This window comes from Eulemur rufifrons, chromosome 7 (assembly GCF_041146395.1).
Source record: "Eulemur rufifrons isolate Redbay chromosome 7, OSU_ERuf_1, whole genome shotgun sequence".
Taxonomy (NCBI): Eukaryota; Metazoa; Chordata; class Mammalia; order Primates; family Lemuridae; genus Eulemur; species Eulemur rufifrons.
This window is the reverse complement of record NC_090989.1, coordinates 257124026-257151644: the sequence shown is the minus strand read 5'-3', so window position 1 is coordinate 257151644 and position 27619 is coordinate 257124026. Positions and strand designations below refer to the sequence as shown.

The following is a 27619-nucleotide window of genomic DNA, read 5'->3' as shown; positions in this document are numbered from 1 at the left end:
AAGCTTGCAAAGCACATTGTAACTGATTAAAACACACCTGTGAGTTACAACGCTGCCACTGAGAGCTCTAGCTAATGAGTCAAACCTATTCACTTTACAGATGAGGCCCAGAAGGTAGGATGATTTTCAAAAAGTCATACATAAGTAGCTAGTAGCTAGGCTGGAACCCTTGGGTAGCAACAGAATAGAAGAAGGCTGGGCAGGAGGGGGCAGGTCCAGAGAAAAGTAGTAGTGTGAGGCAAAGGGGTCAGAGGTAGCCCAGGCCCAGAAAGGGGTGAGGAGCTTGAAGACGAAGATGCTGAGTTAAGGGCAAGATTTGTTTGACCAATGCCACCAATTTGTAGGGATGTCCAAGGGAAAGACAGGAGGAAAAGAATCCTAATTTTTTTTATTCTCTCCTCTCCTGGGCACTGAAGATATGGAAATCAGGACCCTAGAGGTCAGGTCCCTTGAGGAACCTTCTGCCCATAAGGGGACAGCTAGGAAAACAGACCTAACATATAATGGAAGAAATGTTATAATTTTGTGCTTGCACAGAGCAGGCAGTCATTAATTTTGTCTAGAGGAATCAAGAAGAAGATCCCAGCTGTTGATTCTTAAAGATGTAGAGGAGGCTGTCAGGCAGATACATGGGAATGAGGATTTAAATCTGGGCAAAGGCAGGTGGTATATGGAAAAACCAGGTCTGTTTTGCTTCTTGTGATATATGAACACAGCTTGCTATATACAGCAGGTACCCAATATGTATTTACTGCCCAGGTGATTCACAGTTACTACTCAGGAAGAGAATTTATTTGGTAGCCACTTAAAGGTTCAGTTTAAAGTAGAATGAGTAAGGATAAGGCGGAGAGAACCCTGTGCTGGGAGGTACAGGAAGTTTTCTAGTCCTGCTTTGGCCAGTAACTACCAAATGACCTTGAGTGAGTCATTTTCCTGTCAGAAACTCTGCTTCCCAGGTCTAACACTTGTATGATAGCTCATAATCTTGACTTGATTTAGGGGTCTGTTTTGGAAACCAGCTATCGTTCCAAAATTTAGGATTTCTTTTGTAATGAGATGGAGAAGTTGTTTTATGGTAATAGCTGGCTGCCATCAGAGTCCCTCTTGTGGCCAGGGGTGGGGGACCTCAATTAGACAAACATTTTAATAAGCTTGGGGACAGGACTGAGGGCTGGTAGGTGAGACCTCAGGGCCTAGCTGGTGACTGGCCCTGAGGCTCCAGAGAAAAGGGCTGCTCTGCACAAGACAAATTTGTTTGTAGCTCCTCACCTGGAGGGAGGAGATAAAAGAACAAGAAAGAGAGAAGGGAGGAGGGAGGAGGCAGAAAGAGAAGACAAGAGACAGAGCAAGAGCAAGGGCCAGGGCAAAGGGAATCCTCCTGTGCTGAGGTAACAGAAAAGGCCTTCAGAGCTGTGCTCCTCACACCTTAATGGGCCAAATCACCTGGTTAGCTTGGTAATTACAGATTCGGATTTGGCAATTCTAGGGTAGGACTTAAGATCATACAGGTGCTGCTGGTCCTCTGACAATACCTTGAGTAGCCAGGCTGAAGAGAACAGGAGAGTCTAATATGGACTGTTAACTATACCGTTATAGGATATGAAATGCGATTCTCTGGGATGACACCAACTTTTTGTAAGGTCTACCATGCTTGTAACGTGCTTTTCTTTAATGAGCAACCTGACAAGTATCAGACATGGATGGAAGCAAGAGCCAAGGGAGAGACCCCAACCCGCCGAGCAGTCACAGAATTCAGACTTCCACAGACTACGGATCTCAAAGGACAGGAAAGACCCAGCTGACTGACATCAGAGTTACACTTTGATTTAAAACTTTGTCAACTCATTAAATTCCCTTCTGGATGTCTTTCTTCCTGTGTGGAGAAGCCCCTGATCTAGGGGCCAAATTTGCTTATCTAATAGTTTTCCACTGAGTCCCATCAGAGAACATGGCCAGATGGGTCCTGCTAACTCCTGGACAGCTCTGATGTTTTTATTTGACTCTGGTTTTGTTACATCTTTGCCAACTGCTGCCACTTGGGCCTGCTGCACTGCAGTCTACAGGATAGCTGGACAGCCTGGCATCTCAGTGCCTGAGAGTCATACGGACATGAGTGAGCAGGTGCCGTACCAGTGCGATCTGTCTGGAAGAAGGCTGCTTTTCAGAAGAAGGTGGAAGCATGCAGGCAGCTGAAGTGTGGCTAATTGATCTACTAGCTTTGCTCCTGGCAGGCAGAGGGATGCTCCTCTTTATACCAGCACTGACGAACAGAGCTGCTTTACGACAATGATATTGGCCCTTTAGACAGACACATGAACATGGTTGTCTGGGCTGGCATCTACATGGATCTCACTGTCATTAAGAGGGGCTCTGAGGTGATAAATTAGACTTTGTTATTTGAGAAGTCATTTCTCTTCCTTTTAGGAAACTAAATAGCCTTCCTTTTCAATTCCAAGAAGCCACTATGCAGTCAGCCCCTGGACAAATCATGTCACTGCAGACCTTTCTGGGCCTCCAACAAAGGCAGCCACCTGACAAATAGGAGATCCGGCCTTTTAGAGTGATCAGGATGTCCCAGAAGCAAGTGGAGATTATTTTGGAGGAGGAGGTTTATAGATAGGTGATTTTTCATTTTGGTAGAACTAAGTAAGCAGAATTAGGAAAAAGAATGTAATCATCTGAATATATAATTGGGCCCTGAGCTTATGAATACAATTAAATTAACGTTTTTTTCAAAAATTGATGCATTTTGCGTTAAAAAATATCTTCTAGGTGGCACATGGCCCACAATTGTGAAGTTCTTTAGAGCTATGGTGTAGGTGTAATAATAGTTATCATCGGGGAAAAGGGGGTGAGATTGGAACTGGAAATTATGAATAACCTGTATCCTATTTTATTTACACAGCTGCTTAAAAATGAAAGCAGCAGCAGCAACAATAACACACACATACACACACACACACACACACACATACACATACACACGCGCACAGAATACAGTTCCTGAGAATTGAACATGATCCCACATGTACGTGTCTCCCAGGGAATCACTGCTCATAGTATGAGTTTGAAGAAACCAAATAAGGGTGTCACCCTCAGTTTATTGAGGGTGACACCCTTATTTGGTAGATAAGGAAACTGAGGCAAGAGAAATGACTTACCCAAGGCTACATGGTAAACTACAGACAGAGCCAAGATAGAACTCAGCTGCTTTACCTCTCCCAGTAAAATTCATCCCAATGCCAGAACTGTTTTTAAAAATTTCACTTAATCTGCTTCCATCATTTAAAAAAATGAATTGGGTCATATGTAGAAACTAAGCATATCACATCAAAGTAACCATTGATATAGCATTTAAAAATTAGCTTTCAGCCAGGTGCAGTGACTCATGCCTGTAATCCTAGTGCTCTGAGAGGCCGAGGAGGTAGGATCGCTTGAGCTCAGGAGTTCAAGACCAGCCTGAGCAAGAGCGAGACCCCGTCTCTACTAAAAATAGAAAAATTAGCCAGGTGGTGCTGTCCGCCTGTAATCCCAGCTACTCGGGAGGCTGAGGCAGGAGGATCGCTTGAGCCCAGGAGTTTGAGGTTGTAGTGAGCTATGATGAGGCCACTGAACTCTACCAGGAGCGACAGAGCGAGACTCTGTCTCAAAAAAAAAAAAAAAGAAATTACAGAGTGTTGACTTCTCAGGCTAGATCATAAAAGACATTGCAGCTTCTGTCTTGTTCTTTTGGATCACTCACTCTGGAGGAGGAACTGAGGTCTCCTGCCGACATCGTGTGAGTGAGATATCTTGGAAATGGATCCTCTAGCGCCAGGAAAGCCTTCAGATGATTGCAGCTCCAGCCAACATCATGATTCTCATCTCATGAGAGACCCTGATCCAAAACACCAAAACTCACACTGAAACTCTGGGAGAGAATAAATGTTGAGTGTTGTCTTAAGCCACTAAGTTTTGGGGTAATTTGTAATATAGCAAGAAATAACTAATACAGTATGAATCATGAGGGGGCCATTAAAATAATTTGATATATGTACATAAAACACTCACCCTAACGAATACTCTGTAATGTAATGCTTAAAATCCACATTATTCAAACTGGGGCCCCAGTTTCTTATGCGTATGGTTTTGGTTCCCAGAGACCAATTAATCGTCAACTATTAGGCTAGGCTTCCTTGTCTCTTCCAAACAAGAACTAGGGTATTTACTGAAGTTTGCTCTTCTCAATATTCTCTGAATCTGGCTGGGGTAAGACTTGTAAACAGCTGGGGTCTAAGAGTTTTAGAGAATCATGTTCAAGTAAATGCAGTGGTAAGCCCCTTTGTTCTTGTGTTTCACCTTAAAATCAGAACACAGAACTTTCAGAAACCTGTCATGAGCAAATGGCAATTTGCTCATGATCAATATGTAGGGAGTTGGAAAACCAAATGCACAAATGTATATGTGAGAACGTTGTGAGGATAAGTGGTGCATAAATGTACCTTCAGTAAGGTAAACAAGCTGAAGTGGTATACTTGCAGAAATTCATAATATAAGCACTGAAAGAGATCTAACAGAGTATCTGGTCCAACCCTTCCATTTGACAGATGGGGAAACTGAGGCCTAGAGTGATCAACGGCTTATGTAAGGTCTTAGACTCATTATAGGAGTAGTTACTGATTGTACGAACAGTTATTTATTGAATGCTTACTATGTCTCAAATACTCTAAAGCACTAGAGATATGGAGGCAAGTAACACACTATCCCTGCTGTCAAGAAACTGACAATCGAGTGGGGCCTCAGACCTGCCCGCTGCTGCTGACAGTGAGTTCCAGATGTGCTGAGTGCTAAGAGAGGTGTCCACACAGAGCTACGGGCGGATGGGGGACAGTCATTAATTATACTGGGAGAGGAAAAGGCTACACATGAAGAATGAGAGAGGAGTGACGTGAGAGAAGGTTATTTCAGACAGAGGGAAGTGCATGCATGAGCAAAGATATGCAACCCAGCTCACACAGAACCTCTGACTCAAGAAATCTTAAAGACCGGCTCTTTACATAGTTTTAAAAATTCCGTATATAATATCCCAGAGAGATGATAATTCAACTGCTGGAACATTTCCTGTGAGAGGAAACATTACCTCATGAGACAAAAAAGGTTTGGCTCTAACCTTTTCAGTTGGTGCTGCATGGTGTCTAGGGGTCTGTCAGATTCTATCTCTTCATTGTCGCTGAATAACAGGCATAGTAATATTTGGTCTTTAACTTCCTCTCCGGGGAATAAGAAAATGTCATGTGTTTTAGGACCTTTGACTTATAGAATGTTACAGGGGGGAGGGTCCTCAGAGATCATTTAGTCCAGTGGTTTTTATCTTTTTGTGACTCATGGATTCCCTTTGAGAATACGAACAAAAATCTAAATGCATATATGCTCCTGACACGCAAGGTGCTGCATACAGTTTCAGGCTATTCATGGAGCCCTGAAGCCCATCATGGATTAAGACACTTTTTTTTCATGTTACTGATGAAAAATTGAAGTTCAGAAAAGTAGAATGGCATGAAGTAGGACCATGGAGGTAACTGCCCACTGGTCAGACGCCTTTGTGGACAGAAGACTTGGGCACATGGGTCAACCCTTAAGCGAGGCGCTAACAAACGGGTGGTGTTCAGCAGAGCAGGCTGCACTAGGATCAATTATAAAGCAAAAAGGAGACTGGCGGTAGGAGTAGGAGCACCATGAGCACTTCCTTTACATATCTGAAAGGTGGTTTATGGAGAAAGATTTAGACTTTTCTCTTTGGCTTCAAGGAGTAGCTTCCAGACCAAAAGGTAGAAAATAACTTGCCAGACAGAATCCTCCACAAACGTAATGTGCTGTCTTCAGAGGCATGGAATTCCCTGTCACTTGACTTATTGAGGACACAGAACAACCTTTTGTAGAAGGGACTTAGGCATCACAAAAGTTCGAATTGGATGACCAACACGGGACTTGATTATGTAACTCTAAGAGACACTCAATCACATATACTAGCCAGAAAACAGCTCAGGTCTCCCAGAGGGCATGGCAAGTGAAGAAGTGAAAAACTTCCAGGATGGCTGAGACATCAAGCGCGAGGGGGTGGGGGAGGGTCGTAGTAGTGGAGAGAAATGAGGCTTAGAGATATAATAAGTGCAAGTAAATGTTGAAGGTCTTACCTAGCATCACGGCCGGTATTCAAGAATGATGGCCCATATAGAGTGATGGCACAGAGGAATGAAAACAAAAGGACATCAAGGACATTTCAAATGAAGAATTAACACAATCTATGGTGACAGCACTAGCAAGGAGATAGGTGATGAGACAGGTTGTGGTGATGAGCTATAGGTTTCACATAGTCTGAAGTGACAGTGACAGCAGAACGTGCAAACGGAAATGTCCAGTGGTCTAAAGTGGCAGCAAGTGGCAAAAGGACAGCAAAGTGGAGATGCCCAGGAGGCAACTGAAGATATGAGATTAGGGTTCCAGGAGGTCAGGATGTGAGACAAATTAAGGGGTTATCTATAGAGTTGAACTAATTTAAATTTTGAGAGTGGATACATTTTCCAGAGAAAAAAGAACAGCACGAGTAGAAGTCGAAGGAGTGCGCCTTCAGGGCCAGCTTCAGTGTAGAGATGGTATAATTAAAAAGACCCGAGAGGCGAGAGTCAGAGTTAGAGGAGATCTGAGATTAGAGTGAAATAAGAATCTGGCAGAAAGGAAGCTTCAAGGAAGAAGGCTGATCAGCATAAACAGTCTTATTTTAGTGTGCATTCAGCTGTATGATTTGGCAGGAAAATTATAGTAATGTTCATTTTGGCAACAACATATGTAGTGCAGCATGAGTTATAAAGTGCTCTTAAATGGATTATGGCTATTTCTTAAATAGTATTTTCTAAAATACCTGCCTAAGAAAACATGACTACAACTTTTCCCTCTCCCAGTTTCTCTATCAGTAAATTAGAAATCACTTTAAGTTTCATAAGTTCCTTTCACATCCTCACTTTAAGGACGGTGATTTCTGCCATTCTAACATGATGAACTGGGAAAGGGAACATGATGTGCCTGGGCCACCTTAGTCAATGATGCAGCAGCAGCAAGGATTGAGTTTACCATCCTGCTTTTTGTTCCTTAAAGCAAAAACTGAAAGAAAAGTTAAATACTGACTCAGATTTTAAGAAATAACTTTTGAGAAATAAAATTAAATCAATCAGTTTCTCCACCATTTTAAATCCTTCTCCTAGGGATCTATACTACAGTGACTGTAGGAAGCGATGGTTAAACTGTAAGACACTTGTTTATTTCTAGTAATAACACTCAATAAAGGAAAGATTGTAATTGAGATAAAGTAAAGGAGATTAGAGTTTTTTTCATTTTGGCAATTTAAAAATACTATCACAAGTAAGCACGGCTCCCATTTAAAAGGGTTTTTAAAAATTAACTTCAGAAACTAAGAACAAAGAGGCCCTGTCTTCCATAGCAGTGAAACAAATTTTGGTAACAACTAGAGAGGGAGTTGGACTAGATGTTTCCTAGATCCCTTTGTCATTTCCCTCTGGACCGGGAATCACAAAAGTCCATGTTATGAAAAAAAAAAAATATGTAAACCACTATGCTATTTACACACGTCAATATTTTACTTTAAACCCCTGTATAGGAAATCTTCTCACACACAGGTTCTTAGTTTCCAGCTCTAAGTTGACCCCATAGTATGCCAGTCCAAACTCTTAGGCCCAGGCACAAGACCTCTGGCAGCACCAAAGGCAAAGGAGAGGAACGAGGGTCTGCAGATCACTAATGACAAAGACTGGGGGGTTTCTGTAGAACTGGAGGTGCCTAGAAATCAACTGGTCTGTCTTATTTTCCAGATGAAGAAATTAAGGCTCAAAGAGAAATGCTGTGTTCCAGTTATCACAAGTAAATATCAGAGGCTGGGTTTGAATCCAGGTCACTCTGCACTCTACTACGACCTTCTATTCTGCTGGAAAGGGAAAGGAGCACTCCAGAGCCCCCTCTCTCTAATAATGAGGTGGAATGTGTTTGGATTAATACATTCCTTTTTGGGGATATACAAAGTCAATCATGTTGCCTTTGTAGAGCCCCACCTCATATTTAGGTAGATAGGACTTCAAATTCTAACAACAGATTCTCACACATTAAATTGGAGTTTATGGAAACATCAGCAAAAGGAAATACAACATTCTATGCCTTGAAGAGAATATTTACTTGCAACTCAGGATAATTTGTCATGTACATTACCAACTCAGGGTTGTCACTCACATGCAGAAAAATTTTATAAGAAGGCTACAAAAAGAGGTGTGTAGAGGCTTTTAGGTTAATACTAGATTCTTTGGCAAAAGTGAAGAGATGAGAGCCTCATTAAGAGAAGAGTACAATGACCAGGTGTGGTGGCTTACATCTGTAATCCTAGCACTGTGGGAGGCCGAGGTGGGAGGTCTGCTTGAGGCCAGGAGTTAGAGACCAGCTGAGCAAAAGCAAGACCCCATCTCTACAAAAAAATAGAGAACTTTGCCAGGCGTAGTGGTGTGCATGTATAGTCCCAGCAACCTGGGAGGTTGAGGCAGGCAGGAGGATCACTTGAGCCCAGGAGTCTGAGGTTGCAGTGAGCTATGATGATGCCACTGCACTCTAGCTGGGACAACAGACGAAGACTCTATCTCAAAAAAAAACAAAAAAAACAAAAACAAAAGAAGAGTACAAGATAATATTTCCTAGGATGTTGTCTATTTCAATAGCTTCAGAGTCACAGAAAATGCTGTGTTTCTGTCAATCTTATCTACTGAAGGCTGACATTATGATTAGCATTCCAGTGCATAATGGTATTTAACTTCTCACTAGAATCATTTATCTTGCCGCTTTTGACTCCTAATGGTTACTTATTATTACACTTGTGTTTTCCCCTTGTAGGCAAGATGTGGAAGGATTTAAGAGTTGGAAGAACTCGAGATTTGGAAACATTCATGACACAATCAAGAAGTTATCCTTCAAGAATCTGCATGTCCCCATCTTTATCGTCAGAGGTTTTGTATCTATATTTGATAATGCAATACACTGCTGCTATTTAAAATACTTTTTTCCCCCATACGGGTATCAAAGAAAAGACAAACTAAAGTATAATCTAAAACCAATCGTTTCTGTGAAATAATCATAAGATGTAATGGGCACAAATGCCTATTTGGTATATTTTATATTATCTTCCCCAAAAATGTGAAGTCCCTGAAGTGGGGATTTTGCTTTTTTTAGCCATTTTCTCCTGAGGCTTTAGCCAAGGGTTTTGAATGTATAGTAGGCATTCAATAACTATTTTTGGAATAAATTATTTAGTACAGATTTATTAAGAAATGGGGGGAGGAGAGCAAGTTATTTATATAAGTTGGTTGCTTTCATCAAATGAAAACTAGACTTAGATTGGTCTAGTGAAAGTAGGCTGGATATTGGCATATGTTTCTTTTGGAAAGGCAGGAAGAGCAGTTATCTCTTAGCTTACTGTAGGTAGCAATCCCACCCCCGACTCCCTGCCATGGGTGGGGGTGGCAGTGGTTTATTTCTGGGCTGAAACACCAGGAACTGATCTAGAGGAACAGCCACCAAGGAGAGTTTAGGTCTTTATTCTTCACTGCAGCCTCAGTCTCCAGGAGATGGAGTGCTGAGCAGAAGGGGAGAGGTGACCCGGGTATAGGGAGTAAAAGTAATTCAGATTCTTTCCTGTTTCCCTCTGCTGACCACCCCTGTCCCCTATCCCCTTCCACCCTAACTCTGAGTCGTGAGAACACAATCTCCACAGCTCAGACTTACTTGGCAGCTGCATCTTTTCTCAACTGTTCGTGCTTCATGAGGAGATTTTTCCGGTCTCGGAAAGCTTTCCTGACCTTGTACCCTTTGTAGACAGCTTGGATTTTGAAGGCAGCAATGTCTTGTATGGCAGCGATGGACAGGGCACCGTGCTCTAGCATGAACTGGATCACCTCATGGCGCTCACCAAGCAAAGCATAATCAAGGGGTGTGTACCTGGAGCGGGAGGAAGATTTTTTTTAAGTTTTGGAATGTAATTCAAGGCACAGTTAAACTGGCAATATTATTATATGGCAGAAGGAAACTTCATTCTAAGATGTGGAATATTCCCCAGGCAAAGCCATCTTCTCTATATCAGGACTGCTCCTTTTTTCTCTGACAGGCACAAAACAAGTTTGAATACAGCAGGAGGTCAGGTGCTTTGTTCTGCTAACCATGTCAATTCCTGAGTTTGGCTCACTGGCTCACACACTGGGGGCTACTGGAAACATGTGATCACTTTCCTTCTTTCCCATGTGTCAAATAATTCCCCGTGCCTATCTGAAAAAGTACTGCAAATAATGTTCTGTGAGATTCAAAGTTTGAGCCCATGATTACTGACACTTAATGCTTATGAAATAGAAAATATACCTCTAAATAAGGAGAGTTAGTATATGACAAGGATGGCCCTTTAAATCGCAAAAAAGATAGATTATTAAATAAATAGTGTTGGGACAACCACTTCTGTAATCCTAGCACTTTTGGAGGCCAAGGGAGGAGGATGGCTTGAGGGCAGGAATTCAAGGCCAGCCTGAGCAAGAGCAAGACCCCTGTCTCTGTAAAAAATAGAAAATTTAGCCAGGTGTCATGGTGTACGCCTGTAGTCCCAGCTACTAGGGAGGCTGAGGCAGGAGGATTGCTTGAGCCCAGGAGTTTGAGGTTGTAGCGAGCTATGATCACGCTGCTGCACTCGATCACTGCTGGTGCAACAGAGCAAGACACTGTCTAAAACAAAACAAACAAACAAGAAACAAAGATAATAGTTCCCAGAACAGTAAATACTAATGGCTTGTAAACATATAAAAATAAGTTCAACCTCACTCATTTAAGAGAAATACAAATTAAGACTAACATGAGGCCAGGCGCGGTGGCTCACGCCTGTAATCCTAGCACTCTGGGAGGCCGAGGCGGGTGGATCGCTCAAGGTCAGGAGTTCAAGACCAGCCTGAGCAAGAGCAAGACCCCGTCTCTACTAAAAATAGAAAGAAATTATCTGGCCAACTAAAATATATATAGAAAAAATTAGCCGGGCATGTGGTGCATGCCTGTAGTCCCAGCTACTGGGGAGGCTGAGGCAGTAGGATTGCTTAAGCCCAGGAGTTTGAGGTTGCTGTGAGCTAGGCTGACGCCACGGCACTCACTCTAGCCAGGGCAACAAAGCGAGACTCTGTCTCAAAAAAAAAAAAAAAAAAAAAGAGACTAACATGAGAGACTATTTTTCACTGATTATCAGATTAGCAAAGATCAGAAAGGTTAGTAACACACTGCATTGGCAAGGACAGAGGGAGATCAGCTCTCTCATACACTACTTTTACCTTTAGGAAGGACAATTTGATAATATCAATAAAAATTATTCATGTATGTGCACATTGAAGTAGCTGTTTCACTTACAGGCATTTATCCTATAGATCTGCTCTCATGCTTAAATGCTTTAAGTACAAGGATACTCATAGAGGCATAGTTAGTCATTGCAAAAGAATGGAAACAACTTCAATATCCATCAACAGAGGACTGGTTAAATAAAGCACAGGCCATCCATATAATAAAGTCACCTATTTAAGGCAGCCATTACTGTTGTATGTGAATAAATAAGGAAAAATTTCCAGGATTTCTTATTAAATGAAGACAAAGAAAAAAGAAACAGAGCAGTTATTATGGCACATTCCATTTGTATAAAAAAGAACATATCCTTTTATGCTTATCTATGAAAAAAATATCTCCAGAAGTTTCCCAAGAAACTGGAACAGTGAAGCCTCTGGGGAAGAAACTGGTTGTCTCAGAGGCAGGGATGGAAGGGACATTTAGTGTTCATGGGATGCCCTTTGAAATTTGGTTCAGTGTGCATATATCACCTTTGATAAATATTTAGAAAAGATGGATACTAATGTCATAGTTATATGTTTTAATCTCAATTGGCTCCTTTATACATGGGTGATTTTAGGCAAATTCCTTTTTTATTTTTGAAAACATAAAAAATTCGATAAACAGAAGAAAATAACTATCATTTAAACTCCCACCTTCAGAACAAACCACTGTAAATATCTTGGTAGATATGGCTTCTTTTTTTTTTTCAAAGAAAACTGACTACTTTGTAAAAATGGTATGTTAAAAATTCAAACTTAGGCGAGGGCTCCATAGCTCAGGGGTTAGAGCACTGGTCTTGTAAAAATTCAAACTTTGTAAAAAGTACAAAAATTGAAGCAAAAAAAAAAATCCCCCCAATTCTACCACCCAACAATGGGAGTGATGACTGTCACTTCTTACACAGCTTACTTGATGTTTCTAAGCCCCAGCATTCCTCATCTTTTACACAGATGATACTGCACAGACTTGGCATGTGGAGACAATGGCATATACATGTAAAGAGGACGGCTGTGTGCGGGCACACAGCAAGCAGTTGATAAATGTCAGCATCACTGCATGGTTTGTGATACCACAGTTGCTTACCATAAATATTTCCACAGGACCAAGCTAGTGTTTATGACCACCTAATGACTGCCGCTGATGCCGATTCCTCTTGGGTGACTGTGACTAGTCCAGTGAAATCAGAGATGTTAGGGGAAAATAATCAGGTGATTTATGAGGTGGGAAAAATGATGATTATATGGATGCATGATTAAACACAGAAAACCATCCAATGATTACAGAAAAGAAATGATCTCTCTTTAAAACTCACCTAACAGTCACATTAAGAGATGAAAGGAAGAGGCTTCCAGTGTAAGGGTGGTTTGGTCACTTGAGTAAGGAAACCATGAGCTTAGGAGGAAGCCCCAAATGCTGACATTAGGGAACCCCCATATTAGGACAGCTCAATTTGCCACTACTGTTCAGGAACCAGAGTTATAAGTAGAGGTACCTATATAAATTTTAAAACATTATTTGTAAGTAGGTAGCATTTTATAAATTCAGAAGAATTAAAAAAAAATTTACTATATATTCTACAACACCTTTCATGACTGTGCTTTTCTCTAATGGAAAAATTATTATAGAGTCATCAAACAACACAATAGTGGAGCTAAACTGAATTTTAGAGGTTGTTTAGTTCAATATCTTCATTTTACAAATGAATAAGCAGACCCAGAGAGGTTAAGCAACTTGTCAAAGATTATGTATTTAGGTTATTAAGTATGGAATGTCTGATTTCCTTAAGTACTAAGTTTGATGGTTGTTACCTCTGACATTTCACTTTGACACTTCTTTTTTTTTTTTTTTATTGTGAAGGTACATCCTCATTCTTTCAAATGTATAGTTTGGCTTGTGATTATCTTTCAAAATTTTTGTAGAGCAATTTTTGTAAAACCATAATAAGTCAAAAATTCATGTTATTTTTTAATATGTGTTCCATTATGGAACAAATGCAGAGCAGACAGCTGGAAACATTAACAAAGTATTTGGGAAGGATGTGGCTATTGAACACACAGTATGTCGATGGTTAAAGAAGTTCCGTTCTGGTTTTAATCTTGAAAATGAGCCATGTGGGTGACCTGAGACCAAGGTGGATAATCATGAGCTGAAAGCTGTAGTGGAAGCAAATCCATCTCAACCTACGCATGAAGTAGCAGCAAGGTTTGATATTACTATTCCAACAATGTTGAACCATTTGAAACAAATGGCAAGGTAAAGACGCTATATAGATGGGTTCTGTGTGAATTAAATGAATGTCAGAAGAGAAATAGTCTTGAAGCTTGCCTTTCTTTGCTGTCACAACATATAGGTGAACCATTTCTACTCCATATTGTTACATGGGATGAAAAATGGATTCTTTTTGACTATTGCAAGCATTTGGCACAATGGCTGGATAAAGATGAAGTACTGAAACACAGTCCAAAACCAAATATTTATCAAAAAAAGCTAATGGTGTCTGTTTGGTGGTCCAGTGCTGGTATTATCCACTACGGCTTTATGAAACCTGGTCAGTTGATTACAGTGGATGTCTACTGCAGCCAACTGGATGAAATGATGAGGATGCTTGTGATTAAGCAGAGGAGACTGGTCAAGAAAGACAGGCCAATCCTCTTGCAAGACCACATGTCACAAAAAACAACGCTGCTGAAAGTACACAAGCTGGATTTGGAAACTCTCTGTCACCCATTGTATTCACTAGACCTTGTACCAACTGACTACCACTTCTTCCAGGCTTTGGATCACTTCTTGAAAAGTATTCAATTCTCAACAAGCTGTGGAAAACGCCTTTGGTGATTTCATCGCCACTCATTCTCCAGGCTTCTTGGCTACTGGCATAAACAAGCTACTGTTAAGATGGCAAAACTGTGTAGTTTAGGTGCATACTTCAACTTAACTGTACTGCTTCTTGAGATATAACAAACTAAACTTTTGACTCAAGATCAGACATTTCATATTTAACGACCTATATCTAGTGTCTACAGAATGTAGACTAGAACTAAGATCACATTTCCCAGTTCTGTAATTCTTCTGTAACACATGTATCAATTATTGAATGTTTTCTATAGAATAAAACTTTCTAAAATTAATATGCAAACAACATATATATTTAGTAAGCTTGATATTTTCTATAACTATTAACATGTAGTGTCTTTTCCATAGTATTTAAGCAGGATTATCAAAATCTGATTTATGAAATTTAAGGCCCAAACTATGCCTTTACCTATAAATATGAGAAAAGGAATAACATGTTGCATATTATACCCTAAAGAATGCTGGACTGTGAGTCAGAGGACCTATGTGACCCTGGGCTTCTCTTAACTTCTCTGAGTTTCTGTTTCCTCATCTGTAAAAGTTGGTAAAGAAGAAGGAAAGAATTAGATCTCTCAGGCTGCTTCTGGGCTGAAAATTGTATTGTAATTTTTTTACTATAAAAAACCTATGTTTTTTACGAGAAACTTCAAGCATTAAAAAGTAGAGAGTGCCAGGAGCGGTGGCTCACACATGTAATCCCAGCACTCTGGGAGGCTGAGGTAGGAGGATCACTTGAGGTCAGGAGTTTGAGACCAGCCTGAGCAAGAGCGAGACCCATCTCTATAAAAAATAGAAAAAATTACCCAGATGGGTGTGGTAGCAGATGCCTATAGTCATAGTGACTGGGGGGTGGGTGAGGATTGCTTGAGCCCAGGAGTTTGAGGTTGCAGTGAGTTATTATGATGCCACAGCACTCTAGTCTGGGGAGACAGAGCAAGATTCTATCTCCAAAAAAAAAAAAGGTAGAGAAAATAGCATAATAATCCTCTTATATACTCATCACCCAAATTTAACAATTTTTTGCTACATTTGCCTCATCCAACATCTTCCTTTTTATCTTTGCTAAAGTATTTTACAGCAAATCTCAGAACATCTATCATTTCATGTTTATGCATTTCAGTATTCATCCATAAATATTATGAGCATAGTCACAATGTCATCATACTAACAAAATTAACAAGAATTCCTTAGTAAAACCTAGTGTCCACTTTATAATAAAATTTACTGAATTCTCCCCAATTTATTTTTACAGTTGGTTTATTCAAATTAGGATTCTCAGTCAATTTTTTATGCAAAGAGACAAAATCCTAACATCTAGCAAGGTTTTAAGATTGAAGTCCATATCTAGTGTTTAAGAAACTGACCACATTGTGATTATTACTACTCAATCTTTCTCCAACCCAAGTTCAATTTAGAAACATTCCAGTACTGTGAATATTCCTATTGATGTTAGAGTGGGCCTGTCAGATAGTTATTGACTGAAAGCAGAACTTGGCAAAAATTATGTCTATACAGTGTACATCAACCGGTTAGTGTTAATGCCTTAGAAGTAAAAATTAGCACAACCGTGACGGTAACCAGCCAAGAAACAATGCAGATAAAGACAAAAGATAAGATGCAATTGGACTTGCCATGTGGGAATGGATGAGCAGAATGTCTAAACTGGAACGTCAATAAACATAAAGGGCAGTGCCAAGTCCTGACATTTGTACATCAAGGTGCACTGTTGATGAAACATTAAGGAAGACTGGAATATTGTCATTGTCACTTTTTATCTATAGATTGGCAGTACAGTTAGGTGGATTTCCTTTTGTCTTTTTGTCTACAATTAACATATATTTATTGCAGGAAGCAGTAAATGCCTTACTTGCTTGCTTACTTAGGTCTGAAATTCAAGCATAAATATGGGAATTGAATTACAAAAATTTTTTTTGTTGTTTTCTTAAAAAAATAGCAGACTGTAAATGTTGTCATATGAAATAAGTTCTTTATAGAAACAAATGACACTAATTCTTAGGATTCTTAATCTTTCTCTCCTGGTTTTTTTTTTTTTTTCCGAGTTTCAGAGGAAGACATCTCCAGCTCTCTCACTGATGAGAAAAGGTTCTGAAAGAAGTGGGGAAGAGGTTGGTTCTATGAAGGAGGAAGGTGTTTCCTCTGAGAAACTCCTTCTCTATAAATTTTCCCATCTGCTAATAGAAAGGGATAGTGTCATATTAGGGGCCACTTTAGAGCATCCATAAACAATAAAAACTAACACACAGACCTGGACCAGAGGGAGCTCAGGTATGAAAGTCTGATCACAAACTTAGTTGTTAACTACAAATTACTAAAAAAAATCTTCCTAGATCCAAACCACCAAGAATCTTTCTTGCTTAGACCTCGCATTGTGTCTGGCCATTTTTATTGGACCTGGTTCTTGGGCAACAATCCTAGCATAACTCTGTGGACCTTATATTATTTAAGAAATCTGTGTTTAGATTAAACCCTGAACTTTCACTTTAGCTTCTCCTTATGTTTTCCCGCTACACGGTGGCAACTCTTTTTCACTAACTGATAATATCCTCTCCATCAAGAGAAACCTCTTGAATATAACACATTCTTCTGGCCTAACTGAATTCCTGGTCCTGGTCAGTCAGGACTTCACTGACTTTATTCTAGGCACAAGCCAGAAAAGGCCTAAAGTTTCCTCACTGCAAAATATAAGCTTGCCCTTGGTAATATCTAAAGTTCTGAATAGTTATATAAATACCATGAATCTAAATCAACATTGTAAGGGACTTTTGCTTATTGCTTCTGGTTCAGAATTGATTAGTGTAGTGTTTCCATATGAGTATACTTATTATGATTCAATATTTAAACTTGAGATTTTTTCAATCTAGCAGACAAGATGTGAGATGAACATTGTTATGCTCTTTTTTTTTTTTTTTTTTTTTTATCACAGCTTACCTCTCTTCATTGTTTTCCATCTGATTAGGGAAAGCAGCAAAGTCTAGCAGTAATTTAATAGCATCAAGGTATCCGTTGTTACAGGACCAGTGCAAAGCTGTTCTTCCCTACAGGCATGAACAAAAATCAAGTACATCTGGAGTAAGTACGTTTGGACATAGGGTTATTTATGCTAACTCAACAATAAGCAATTCCCTCCTCAAATTAATTACAAAAAGGGAAAACATTAAGTATACAGTGGAGAAAACAAATGGTGCCTTAACCAAGTGATCATAATTAACACTTTGTTAAGAGGCATCATATGTGTCCAGAGGTGATACCCTGAGAAGGATTCAGTGTCACTTATGTGATATCTTAACCAAAAACATGAAGCATGAAGCTAATTAGGACAAAACATAAGACAAACCCAAATTGAGTCAAATTCTATAAAATAAATGGCCTAATTCTTAAAAATTTTCACTGTCATGGAAGAAAAAAAAGGGATAAAGCATTGCTAAAGAGGAATATTTCATAATGTTAAAGGAGTTAAAGAGAAAAATATCACAATCCTAAATCTGTATGTATCTAATAACACAGCTTATAAATATATAGGACAGGCAGGGTGCGGTGGCTCACACCTGTAATCCTAGCACTCTGGGAGGCCCAGGCGGGATGATTGCTCAAGGTCAGGAGTTCAAGACCAGCCTGAGCAAGAGTGAGACCCCATCTCTACTAAAAATAGAAATTGGCTGGACAACTAAAAATATATACAGAAAACATTAGCTGGGCATGGTGGTGCATGCCTGTAGTCCCAGATACTTGGGAGGCTGAGGCAGAAAGATTGCTTGAGCCCAGGAGTTTGAGGTTGCTGTGAGCTAGGCTGATGCCACGGCACTCTAGCCCAGGCAACAAAGTGAGACTCTGTCTCATAAATAAATAAATAAATAAATAGTAAATAAGTAAGACAAAAATTGACAAAATTTAAAGGGAGACAAAATCCATAATCATAGTGGGAGCATTTAACCTGTCTTTTATAATAGTTGATAGACCAAACAAAAGAGCAGCAAAGATAAAGAAGACCTAAAGAACACAATTAAGAAATTGGCCCTATCCAACAATGGCAGAATTAGTACTCTTTTCAAGTATACACAGAACATTTACCAAAATCAATCATATGCTAGACCATAAAGAAAGTCTCAAAAAAATAATGCGCTCCCCTGCAAACATGTCCACATCCTAATCCCTGGTACCTGTGAATATGTTATGTTACATGGAAAAGGAGAGTTAAGGTAGAATGAAGGTTGCTAATAAGGTAACCTTGAGATGGGGAGATTATCCTGCATTATCTGGGTAAGCCTGATATAGTCACAAAGGTCCTTATAAGAGAAAAAGGGAGACAGGAGGGTGAGTGTCAGAGTGATACAGTGAGAGGAAGATTCAACCGACCATTGTGGCTTTGAACATGGGGTACCTGGGCCGTGAACCAAGGAAGGTGAGCAGCCTCTGAAGCTGGAAAAGTCCAGGAAATGAATTCTCCCTTAGAGCTTCCAAAAGAATGCAGCCCTGGCAACACCTTGATTTTTAGCCCAGTGAGACCCATTTTGGACTTTTGATACCCAGAACAGTAAGAAAATAAATTTGTGTTGCTCTAAGCCACTATGTTTGTTACAGCAGCAAGAGGAAACTAATACAATCAATTCAAAAAAATAATGAGAAAATGCCCAACAGCCTGGAAATTAAGGAGCACACTTCTAAATAATCCATGCATCACAGAATAAATCAAGATAGAAACTATTTGAACTGAATGAAAGTGAAGGTACAACATAACTGAACTTGTAAGATACAGCTAAAGCAGTGCTTAAAAGAAGCATACTTTAATCTATATATTAGAAAAGAATGTTTAAAATCAATGACTTAAACTTTCATCGAAATAATCTAAAAAAATTAGTAAATCAAACCTAAGAAAAGTGAATGGCGGGAAATAATAAAGATAAGAGCAAACACCAATAAAATGATAAACAAATTCAAAATATAGAAAGTCCTGAAGAGCTGAATAAGCAAGGTGGAAAATTAAGGGAAAAAAAACCACACACACACATTACCAATATATGGAATAAATATGAGAAAATCACTACAGGTCCTACAGACATAAGATAATTAAATGCAAATACATATGACATTTTGAATAAAATGGGTAGATTCTTCAAAAAATACAACTTACTAAAGCTGAAAGAAAAATAATTAGAAAATCTGAATAGTCTTGTAACTATTAATGGAACTGAGTCAGTTATTAACAACTTTTGCACAAAGAAAACCCTAAGACCAGATTATTTCAATAGGGAATTCTTCCAAACATTTAAAAAAGAACACCAATGTTACATGAATTCTTTCAGAGAATAAGAAATGAGGGACTACTCCCTAGCTCTTTTTATAAGGTCAGCATTATTTTGTTCCAAAATCTGACAAGTACAGTACAAGAAGAAAATTATAGGCCAATCTCTCTCGTGAACATAGATGTAAAAATTTTTAAATATTAGGAAATAAAATCGTCAATATATAAAAGTACATAACATAAGTGGGGCTTAATCCAGGAAAGCAAGGGTGAGTTAACAGCTGAAAAAAAATCAATATAATTCACCATATTAATAGAAAAAGAAGGAAAAAAATAATAACATAATCTTGTTGATAGATGCATAAACAGTATTTGACAAAAACCTAATTACGACTTTAAAACACTCTTAGCAATTAAGAATATAAGAAAACCTATAGTAAACATCATACTCAACAGCAAAATATTGAAAGCTTGCCCTCTGAGAAGCCAGAATGAGTTAAGGGTGCCAACTATCACCAATTCAACGCTGTACTGGAGGTCCTAGCTAGTTTGATAAAGCAAGACAAAGAAATGAAAGGCATTAGGATAAAGAAATACAAATGTTATTTTCCACAGACAGCATGGTTGTTTAGGTAGATAATTCAAAACAATACACATACAAATTAATAGAACTAGAAAGCAGCTTAATACATTACTTATTATCTACATAAACAATCTGGCAACACTGGCAACTTGGTAAAATATAAAAGGTACTATAAACTATAAAACATGCATTCTTAATCACATAAGGATAAGGACCATATTTTATATATTTTTCATTATGTTACTTTTTTACATGGTAACAGTCTTGATAAATATTTGTTGAATGAATTAATAGGGAATATATTTTCTGACTTGGAAAAAAATAATATGCAAGAGTTAAAATAGCAAAAAAAGGTCACTACTGACTAAATTGAGAGAAGTTAGTACATTACTACATAGCTGGGGATGTAAAGATTAACCTATATCTTTTAATCAGTTTGGTAGTATATATCAGAGTCTAATTACATTCATATACCATTCTTTGATTCAGTAATCTCACTTGGGGGAATTATTCTAAGGGAATAATCTAAAATAAAAAAGTTAAATGCACAAAGATAATTGTTGAAACATTATCTATAATAATGAAAAAGCAATGCTCTGGTTTCTCTTTGGAATGAACAAATCTTAATGATGAAAAAGCGTCCAGCAATAGGTTACTTATTCTATTCTAAAATCTGGATTAAAGGCATAGTTTGGATCTTGACTCCCCTATCCCCAGCTGTTATCACTTTAGGATGATGAACTACATGAGCTTTAATACCCTTATCTGTAAAATGGGAATAATAATAGTAACTACTTTATAGGGTTGCTGTGAGGAATGAATGAGCTATTAAACATAAAGCTCTTAGAACTTTGGAATATTAAGCATTCATGATTATGAAAAAGATTATATATCAAATGAGAAAATGTTGGTGATAATTTTAAGTAAACAAAACAATGTGGTTTCAAGAATCACATATTTATATATACACATACATATGCTGTGTAATCTTTTATAAAAGTTATGAAATTATTCCCTGTTATGTTATGACTATGTTAAATTATATATCGATACAGAAAAGGACTGGAAGAGAACATGGACAAATAAAATTCATAATTAACAGATGGATTTGTGGGTGGTCTCTTCATTTTGATAAACTGTGGTTTTACTTAAGTTTACAACAAAGAAGAAATACTCTAAACACTTTCAAGCAAACTTCATATAGAAAAGACCCAGAATTCCTACCTCTTTGTCTTGAATGTTAGGGTCTGCATTATTTTCCATGAGCACTGCCATGCAGTTGATATATCCTCCATATGCAGCACACTGCAAAGGGGTTCTTCCTGCATAATCTTGCACATTGGGATTGATCTTATTTTCTATCAGTATCTGGCAAACATCAGCATTTCCTCCCAGTGCTGCCCAGTGTAGCAGAGAATGTCCATCTTGGTCAACTAGATCTACCCTTGCTCCACCTGGAAAGGCAAAAATATAATGAAAATGTCTAATATAGATAGCATTTATCAAAAAGAATACAAATTAAAAAAATAGTCCCTTAAATCTGTGATCCCCAACCTCTGGGCTGTGAACCAATACTGGTCCATGGCTTGTTAGGAACTGGGCCACACAGCAGGAGGAGAGCTGCGGGTGAGTGAGTGAAAATTCATCTGTATTTACAGCTGCTCCCCATCTCTCACATCACTGCTTCCTGTCAGAGCAGCAGCGGCATTAGTTGCAGGAAAACAAGGTCAGGGCTACCATTGATTCTGCATTATGGTGAACTGTATATTTCATTTTATATGACAATGTAATAATAGAAATAAAGTGCACAATAAATGTAATGCGCTTGAATCATCCCAAAACCATTCCCCCCAGATCCGTGGAAAAACTGTCTTCCATGAAACTGGTCCCTGGTGCTAAAAAGTTTGGGGACCACTGCCTTAAATACTTTACTCTTATCAAATGCTTCCACATACATTGTCTACTTCAGATTTTTACAATAAGTCTGTAAATTGGTCAGGGTAAGAATCACTCCCCCATTACATAAAATGAAACAAGATCAGGCAGGTGAAAATGGCTGTTCTGAAATCAACTCCTAAAAACTGGAGCTAGGAGTAGAGCTCGAGGTTCCTGATGCCAGGTTGGATGCTCTTCCCTTCATCCTTCTACCCATGCGGATCTTTGCTATATAAAGCTTTATTTCAAACAGAGCATTGCAAGAATTCCTACCTTTTAAGAGTGACTTATTAGGAGTGCTCTTATTAACTGACCTTTAATGAGTGTCTGAATCACGTCTTTGTGTCCCATCTCACAGGCTCGGAAAAGTGGAGTATGTTTCATGACATCAGTAGCGTCTACTTGAGCGTTATTTTCCAATAATAATTTCACTGTGCTGACATGGCCAGAAAGAGCAGCAGCATGTAAAGCTAAAAAGGAAGCAGAAGGAAGTGACAAACTCTTTAACAACAACTTTCCCTTTTTATGATTCTAACTATGTATCTTTTCCTCTTTTTATTTCCTCATTATTTTGGCTAAAAGCAACCTCAGTCTTAAGGATCCTCTCGGTTATTTTTCACTTTTATAGGTTTCTACCTTCCTTCCTACTCATATGTATTAATATTAGTCACACTTCCCACCTTTCCTTCTACCTTTCTCTTCCTGCTGTTTTCTTTCTATCCTGTTGGTCTCAGTTACTAGTTTATTATTTTTTTTCTCTTTCAAGAGAGCAAGAGAACAAATAACGACAAAGAGAAATGATTTAAATGGTGCAGGCAATTCTGCCCACCAACTCACTCAATAAGCATATGCCCCTAAGGGGTATGTGAATAGAGACGCCAATCCACTGTTCCTTCTCTTGGTTACACGTGCTATTCCTTTGGTTGGGATGTGTACTCCGTGGTACTGAAAGTACACACATCTTGCTGCATTGAGTGCATTTTTCATCCAACATGGCTCCAAATGCAAGCCAGCTACTTCCTCAGGGCTCAATTTAAGAAATAGCAATTCAACTCAACATTGGAGAAAAAACTGAGAGATGAAATGTGGCCTCCTCTCTGGTGCCTTCCTAAGGGGTTTTAAAGGGTAATTTTGACTACATGTGTTTTGTGTTACATTGACTGCTGCCTACGTTACTCCACATACTGTTTGACTTATGCCATCACCCTTTAGGTTTGAAGGAGCCATGATAACACTGTAGAGGCCTGGGCCAGTTTTAGGTATTATGGCTCTATAACACCTTGAACAGTGTATTTTTCATAAAGGGTAATCCATGGAGCAAAGCAGGGATACCTATAAAAATGTAGAATTTTGGGCTGGGTACTATCATGATGCTGGGAGTTTAGCAGGGAACAAAATTGATAAGGTTACATTCTAGTAGGGGAAGCAAAGCAAAACAAAACAAACCTCCCAATCAATAAAGTATTGGATAATGATGAATGGTATAACTAAAGTAATAAAAGGTATTTTGATATGTAAAGTGACTGGGGGGAGGGACTACTTTTGATTGATTATAGGTGTGAGCCACCATGCCCAGCTGAAAGGCTTTAAATGGGGTAGTGACATTATCTGATTTATGCTTTAAAAGATCACTCTAGCTATTCTGAGGAGAATGTACTGTAGTAGATTAAAATACAAGCAGGGAGACCAGTTAACACTATTGCAATAGACTGAGTGAAAAATGATGGTGGCTTGAACTAGGGTGACAGGAGTGGAATGGAGAGAAACAAAAAGACTTAGAGTATGTTTTGGAGGTGGAGTCAACAGGACTTGCTGTATAGTCTGGAAATCTGCATTTAAGCACATACCCCTAGTAATTCTTAGGCATTTTTGCGTTTGAGAACCACTGACTTAAATGGCTGAATGTTAGTTTGACCTAGACAAGATTCAGATGGGTATGAGCAACTTCAAATATTTGCAGTGCTATCATGTGGAAGAGAGCACAGAGCAGAACATTCAATTTGACAAATTTTGGGTCAGTATAAGGAAGAACATTCTAACAGAGTTAGTTTAAGATGGTGTTTGCTATATTGGAGCTTCTTAACCAAAGGCTAAAGAACCACTGGTGAGACTGTTAGAAGGCAGATGACAACATGATATATATCTGTGATAATTCAGTGATTTTCACATTTTATGAGCATAAGAACCCTTTTCCCAGCCAAATGAAACTTTATAAAACACTCAGCATATAAAACAAGTAAAAGTTGAGTGGTTCTGACTAAATCAGAGGTGGAAGGCTACCCCACTTGACTGTCTACTCTCTCAGCAGTACTTCAGGAACTTCCATAGAAATCTGTTGTTCTGGAAAACATGGTTTGGAAAACCTGGGCTAGATTTAATTTTAAGGTAACTTCTAATTCTGAAATGCTACAATTCTGTGATGTGGCATCAAGTATGAAATAGACAAATAATTTCAATGTCAAGAAAAAAAAACAGACAAAATTTCAATTAAGTAAAAGATAGGATTAATGATCATATTAAAGTTAAAGCCTTTACTATAAAATTGAATTGCCTAAAAACTCTTCTTTTAAAAAAATAATTTGGAGAGTGTGGTAGTCTCAATATGGAGAGGGAGATTATTAAGTGTAGCAACTCCCCTTTGCTTTCTCCCTAGTATGTTTCTACAAATAAAAAAACATAGTATTGAGAAGCTCATCACTGAATTTTTATTCTGTTCAGTGTTATTGTGCTGATGTGTGATTTTTCCTTCTCTTTCTGACTTGTAATTAGGATACAGTACACAAGGAAGAGACCTCCAAGTGGACATTGAAGGCTAAAAAACTTTATAACTCTTATCAGCCAATACATGGTGAAAGGCCTCTCTTATCAGAGAAGGATATGAAAAGCAGTGTCTAGGAAGAGTTTGATGCAAGGCTGACTCCAAGCTTTGAAGCCTCTAGAGTCATGGGAGGTTATCTCTAAAACTGGTTGAGTCAGAATACAGTAATGCTACTGAAACCTGAGAAAAAAAGCATAGTAAATGAGACTGGTGAGAACACACTTAGATGTGTGCATGCCTTAAAATATAATTCTAAATTTCCAAAACTGTAATTAATAACCACTAAATGTTAATATGCATAGTTTTAAAGTACAGGGTTTTTTTTTTTTTTTACACAAAGATAAATGATCAGAAGAGTTTCAATAAATCAGGTCTAAGGACCAACCAGGTTTTAAACCAAATGCTGTAATTTATCTAGTAGAAACATATGATAATTTTAGCCATAATACTTGAAAGATATAAAGCCTTTGGAGTAATATCCTGGCAAACCCAAACTTAAAAACTGAAGATCAAGGTCAAACAATATTAGATTAGGAACAATGATTTCAAGTTATTATTTTATCAGTTTTATAGCACCACCTACATTTTGGAACCTGAGTGAAAGCAAATTAAATCTGACTACCAGTCTTACCTGTACCTCCATATTTGTCTGCCATGTTAATGTCAATGTCAGATTTTAAACTCAGCATAGTCCTAAGGACATCATCACTGCCTTTCCCAGCTGCCCACATAAAGGATGTTCTTCCTTCCAGATCTGAATCATCTTTCACTGAAGGATGTTTTAAAAATACTTTAACTGTTTCCTGTAAGAAAACTTGATTTAAAAAATTGAGAAAAAAGAGTAACATTTTCTATGGTAACAAAATCACTATTTTATTTGAATTCCACTAAGAAGCAAGATATTGTCCCCCTGCTTTTGAATCAAATGAAATTATTTTTCCATGAATAACAAAAACTACAATTTCCATAGAAAATAACAATCATCTGTACTTATATATTTGTTTAGTTTTCATAACACTTCAAAAGTGTAACCTAACTCCCACATTCAACGTCCTCAAAATTGAAAATGATCATCTTCAATCAAGCTTGAAAATTTTGTAGGTCACTATTAGAGAGACAAAGACTCAGAGGTATTCAGTGTTTTATTTATTTATTAATGAACAAAATTAAAATATACATTTTCTTAGGCATTTTACATGCAGAGACCCATATATTCTGGCATGCCACCAGAGAAGGGTTTTAAAAACAGTTAATGTATTTAATGAATCCTGATTGATGGTCACCGAGAAATGCAGTGTTCAATTCATTTAAACAAATATTTATTCAGCAATTCCCACACTCAAGGTCCTTCTTCTATGGAATCATATATAAGTTAGGGCCCTTGACAATTCTATTAGTGCTTGACAATTTTAGTGGGGGTTAATAATCCAGCACTTTAAATTGCTTCTTTCCTCAGAACTCAGATTCGTAAAAATTTTTAGGAAGATCATAGAGATTTTTGCTTGAATGGAAGAGTTCCAGATAAAAATTTCTGGAGGCTGTTAAGTGATCAAAAATGTATAAAATATTGACTGTCTGTATTTTGCAAGAAGGATTCAAAGGCTTATCTAATCCAGTCCCTCATTTTACAGATGAAGAAATTTAGGTTCAAAGTCATACAAATATTGGTGGCAGATAAAGGAATAGGCAGATAAAGGAATAGAACTCAAGGTTAAATCACAGCCCTCTTTCCACTGCTCTCTAGTCTTAAAACTATTTGTTCAGTTACTCAGGCATAATAGCTTAGTGCTCCAAGGTCTAATGTATACACTTATTCAGTATATTTGAATAAAGAAATAAATTTTAACAGTTGGTGATTTTTTGGTTTGTTTTCTTTTACTAATTTGCAAACATTTTCTTGTTGAGTATGGTTTTTCTTACTGATAAATGTTTGCAGGATTGTGTGTATGTGTGTGTTTCAAAAAGAGAGTTATAAACTCTTGTGAGTTAATAGAGGACAAGGAGATTGGGGGCTTAAAATTGAGCTTAGAAAATGTTCATAATTATTAAAAATAAATTCTGGAATTGCCATATTATCCAAAGAAAATACTTTAATAAACATCCATAGCATTCTATCCTTCTTTCTTACCCCCATTAGCACAATTATTTAATTATTGGTATCTGTACATATATTAAATTTGGAGTCTAGGACTTGGGTTCAAGGTCATGGGCAAGTCATTTAATCTCTTGGAACCTTGGGTTTTTTTTTTAAATATCTAAAAACATGGGATAATATGACTTATAGGCTTGTGTTGAATTATGGATTGAGTTCTGATTTCCATAGATTGACTAGACCAGGCCAACTGAATTTCTTATCTATTTGTAACAAGAAAGAGCTTCTCCCCAAAATACTTACTTTGTATTTTTCTGAAATGTTGGGAGATAATAGAAGATAATGGTTTGCCAAGCTTCTAGGTGATAAATTGAATACATTTTAGGAATACCAAGAAGGAAGGATGATAACTATACTTGTTCTGAATACCAGAGTAAGAGGGTGTGAAAATAAGATATTTTAGCAATCTGAGTATTCAATAGAGCATTTGGAGAGGTCTGGAAGATGCAATTGTACTATGCGATGATATTATTATAATTTAATGAAACCAAAGGTGTTTCACTATGCACATCCATGTAGATGGCAGCAAAATCTGTTTTAACGTGTGCCTCGGTGGATGAATCTCTGGTTCTTGGTGGCTCTTCATAC

The 27619-nt window shown here is 38.1% G+C and overlaps 1 protein-coding gene across 1 annotated transcript in view; it reads right to left on the bottom strand.

Moving 5' to 3' along the window:
• The window catches only part of INVS (inversin), a 151225-nt gene that overhangs the window by 18669 nt on the left and 104937 nt on the right, over nt 1-27619 (bottom strand). The window contains exons 8-12 of the mRNA XM_069474481.1: nt 25511-25682; nt 22376-22531; nt 21351-21580; nt 17233-17339; nt 9811-10023 (exon numbers count right to left, since the gene is read on the bottom strand). Coding sequence (XP_069330582.1) covers nt 9811-10023; nt 17233-17339; nt 21351-21580; nt 22376-22531; nt 25511-25682 — 878 coding nt within the window. The remainder of the gene's footprint in view (nt 1-9810; nt 10024-17232; nt 17340-21350; nt 21581-22375; nt 22532-25510; nt 25683-27619) is intronic.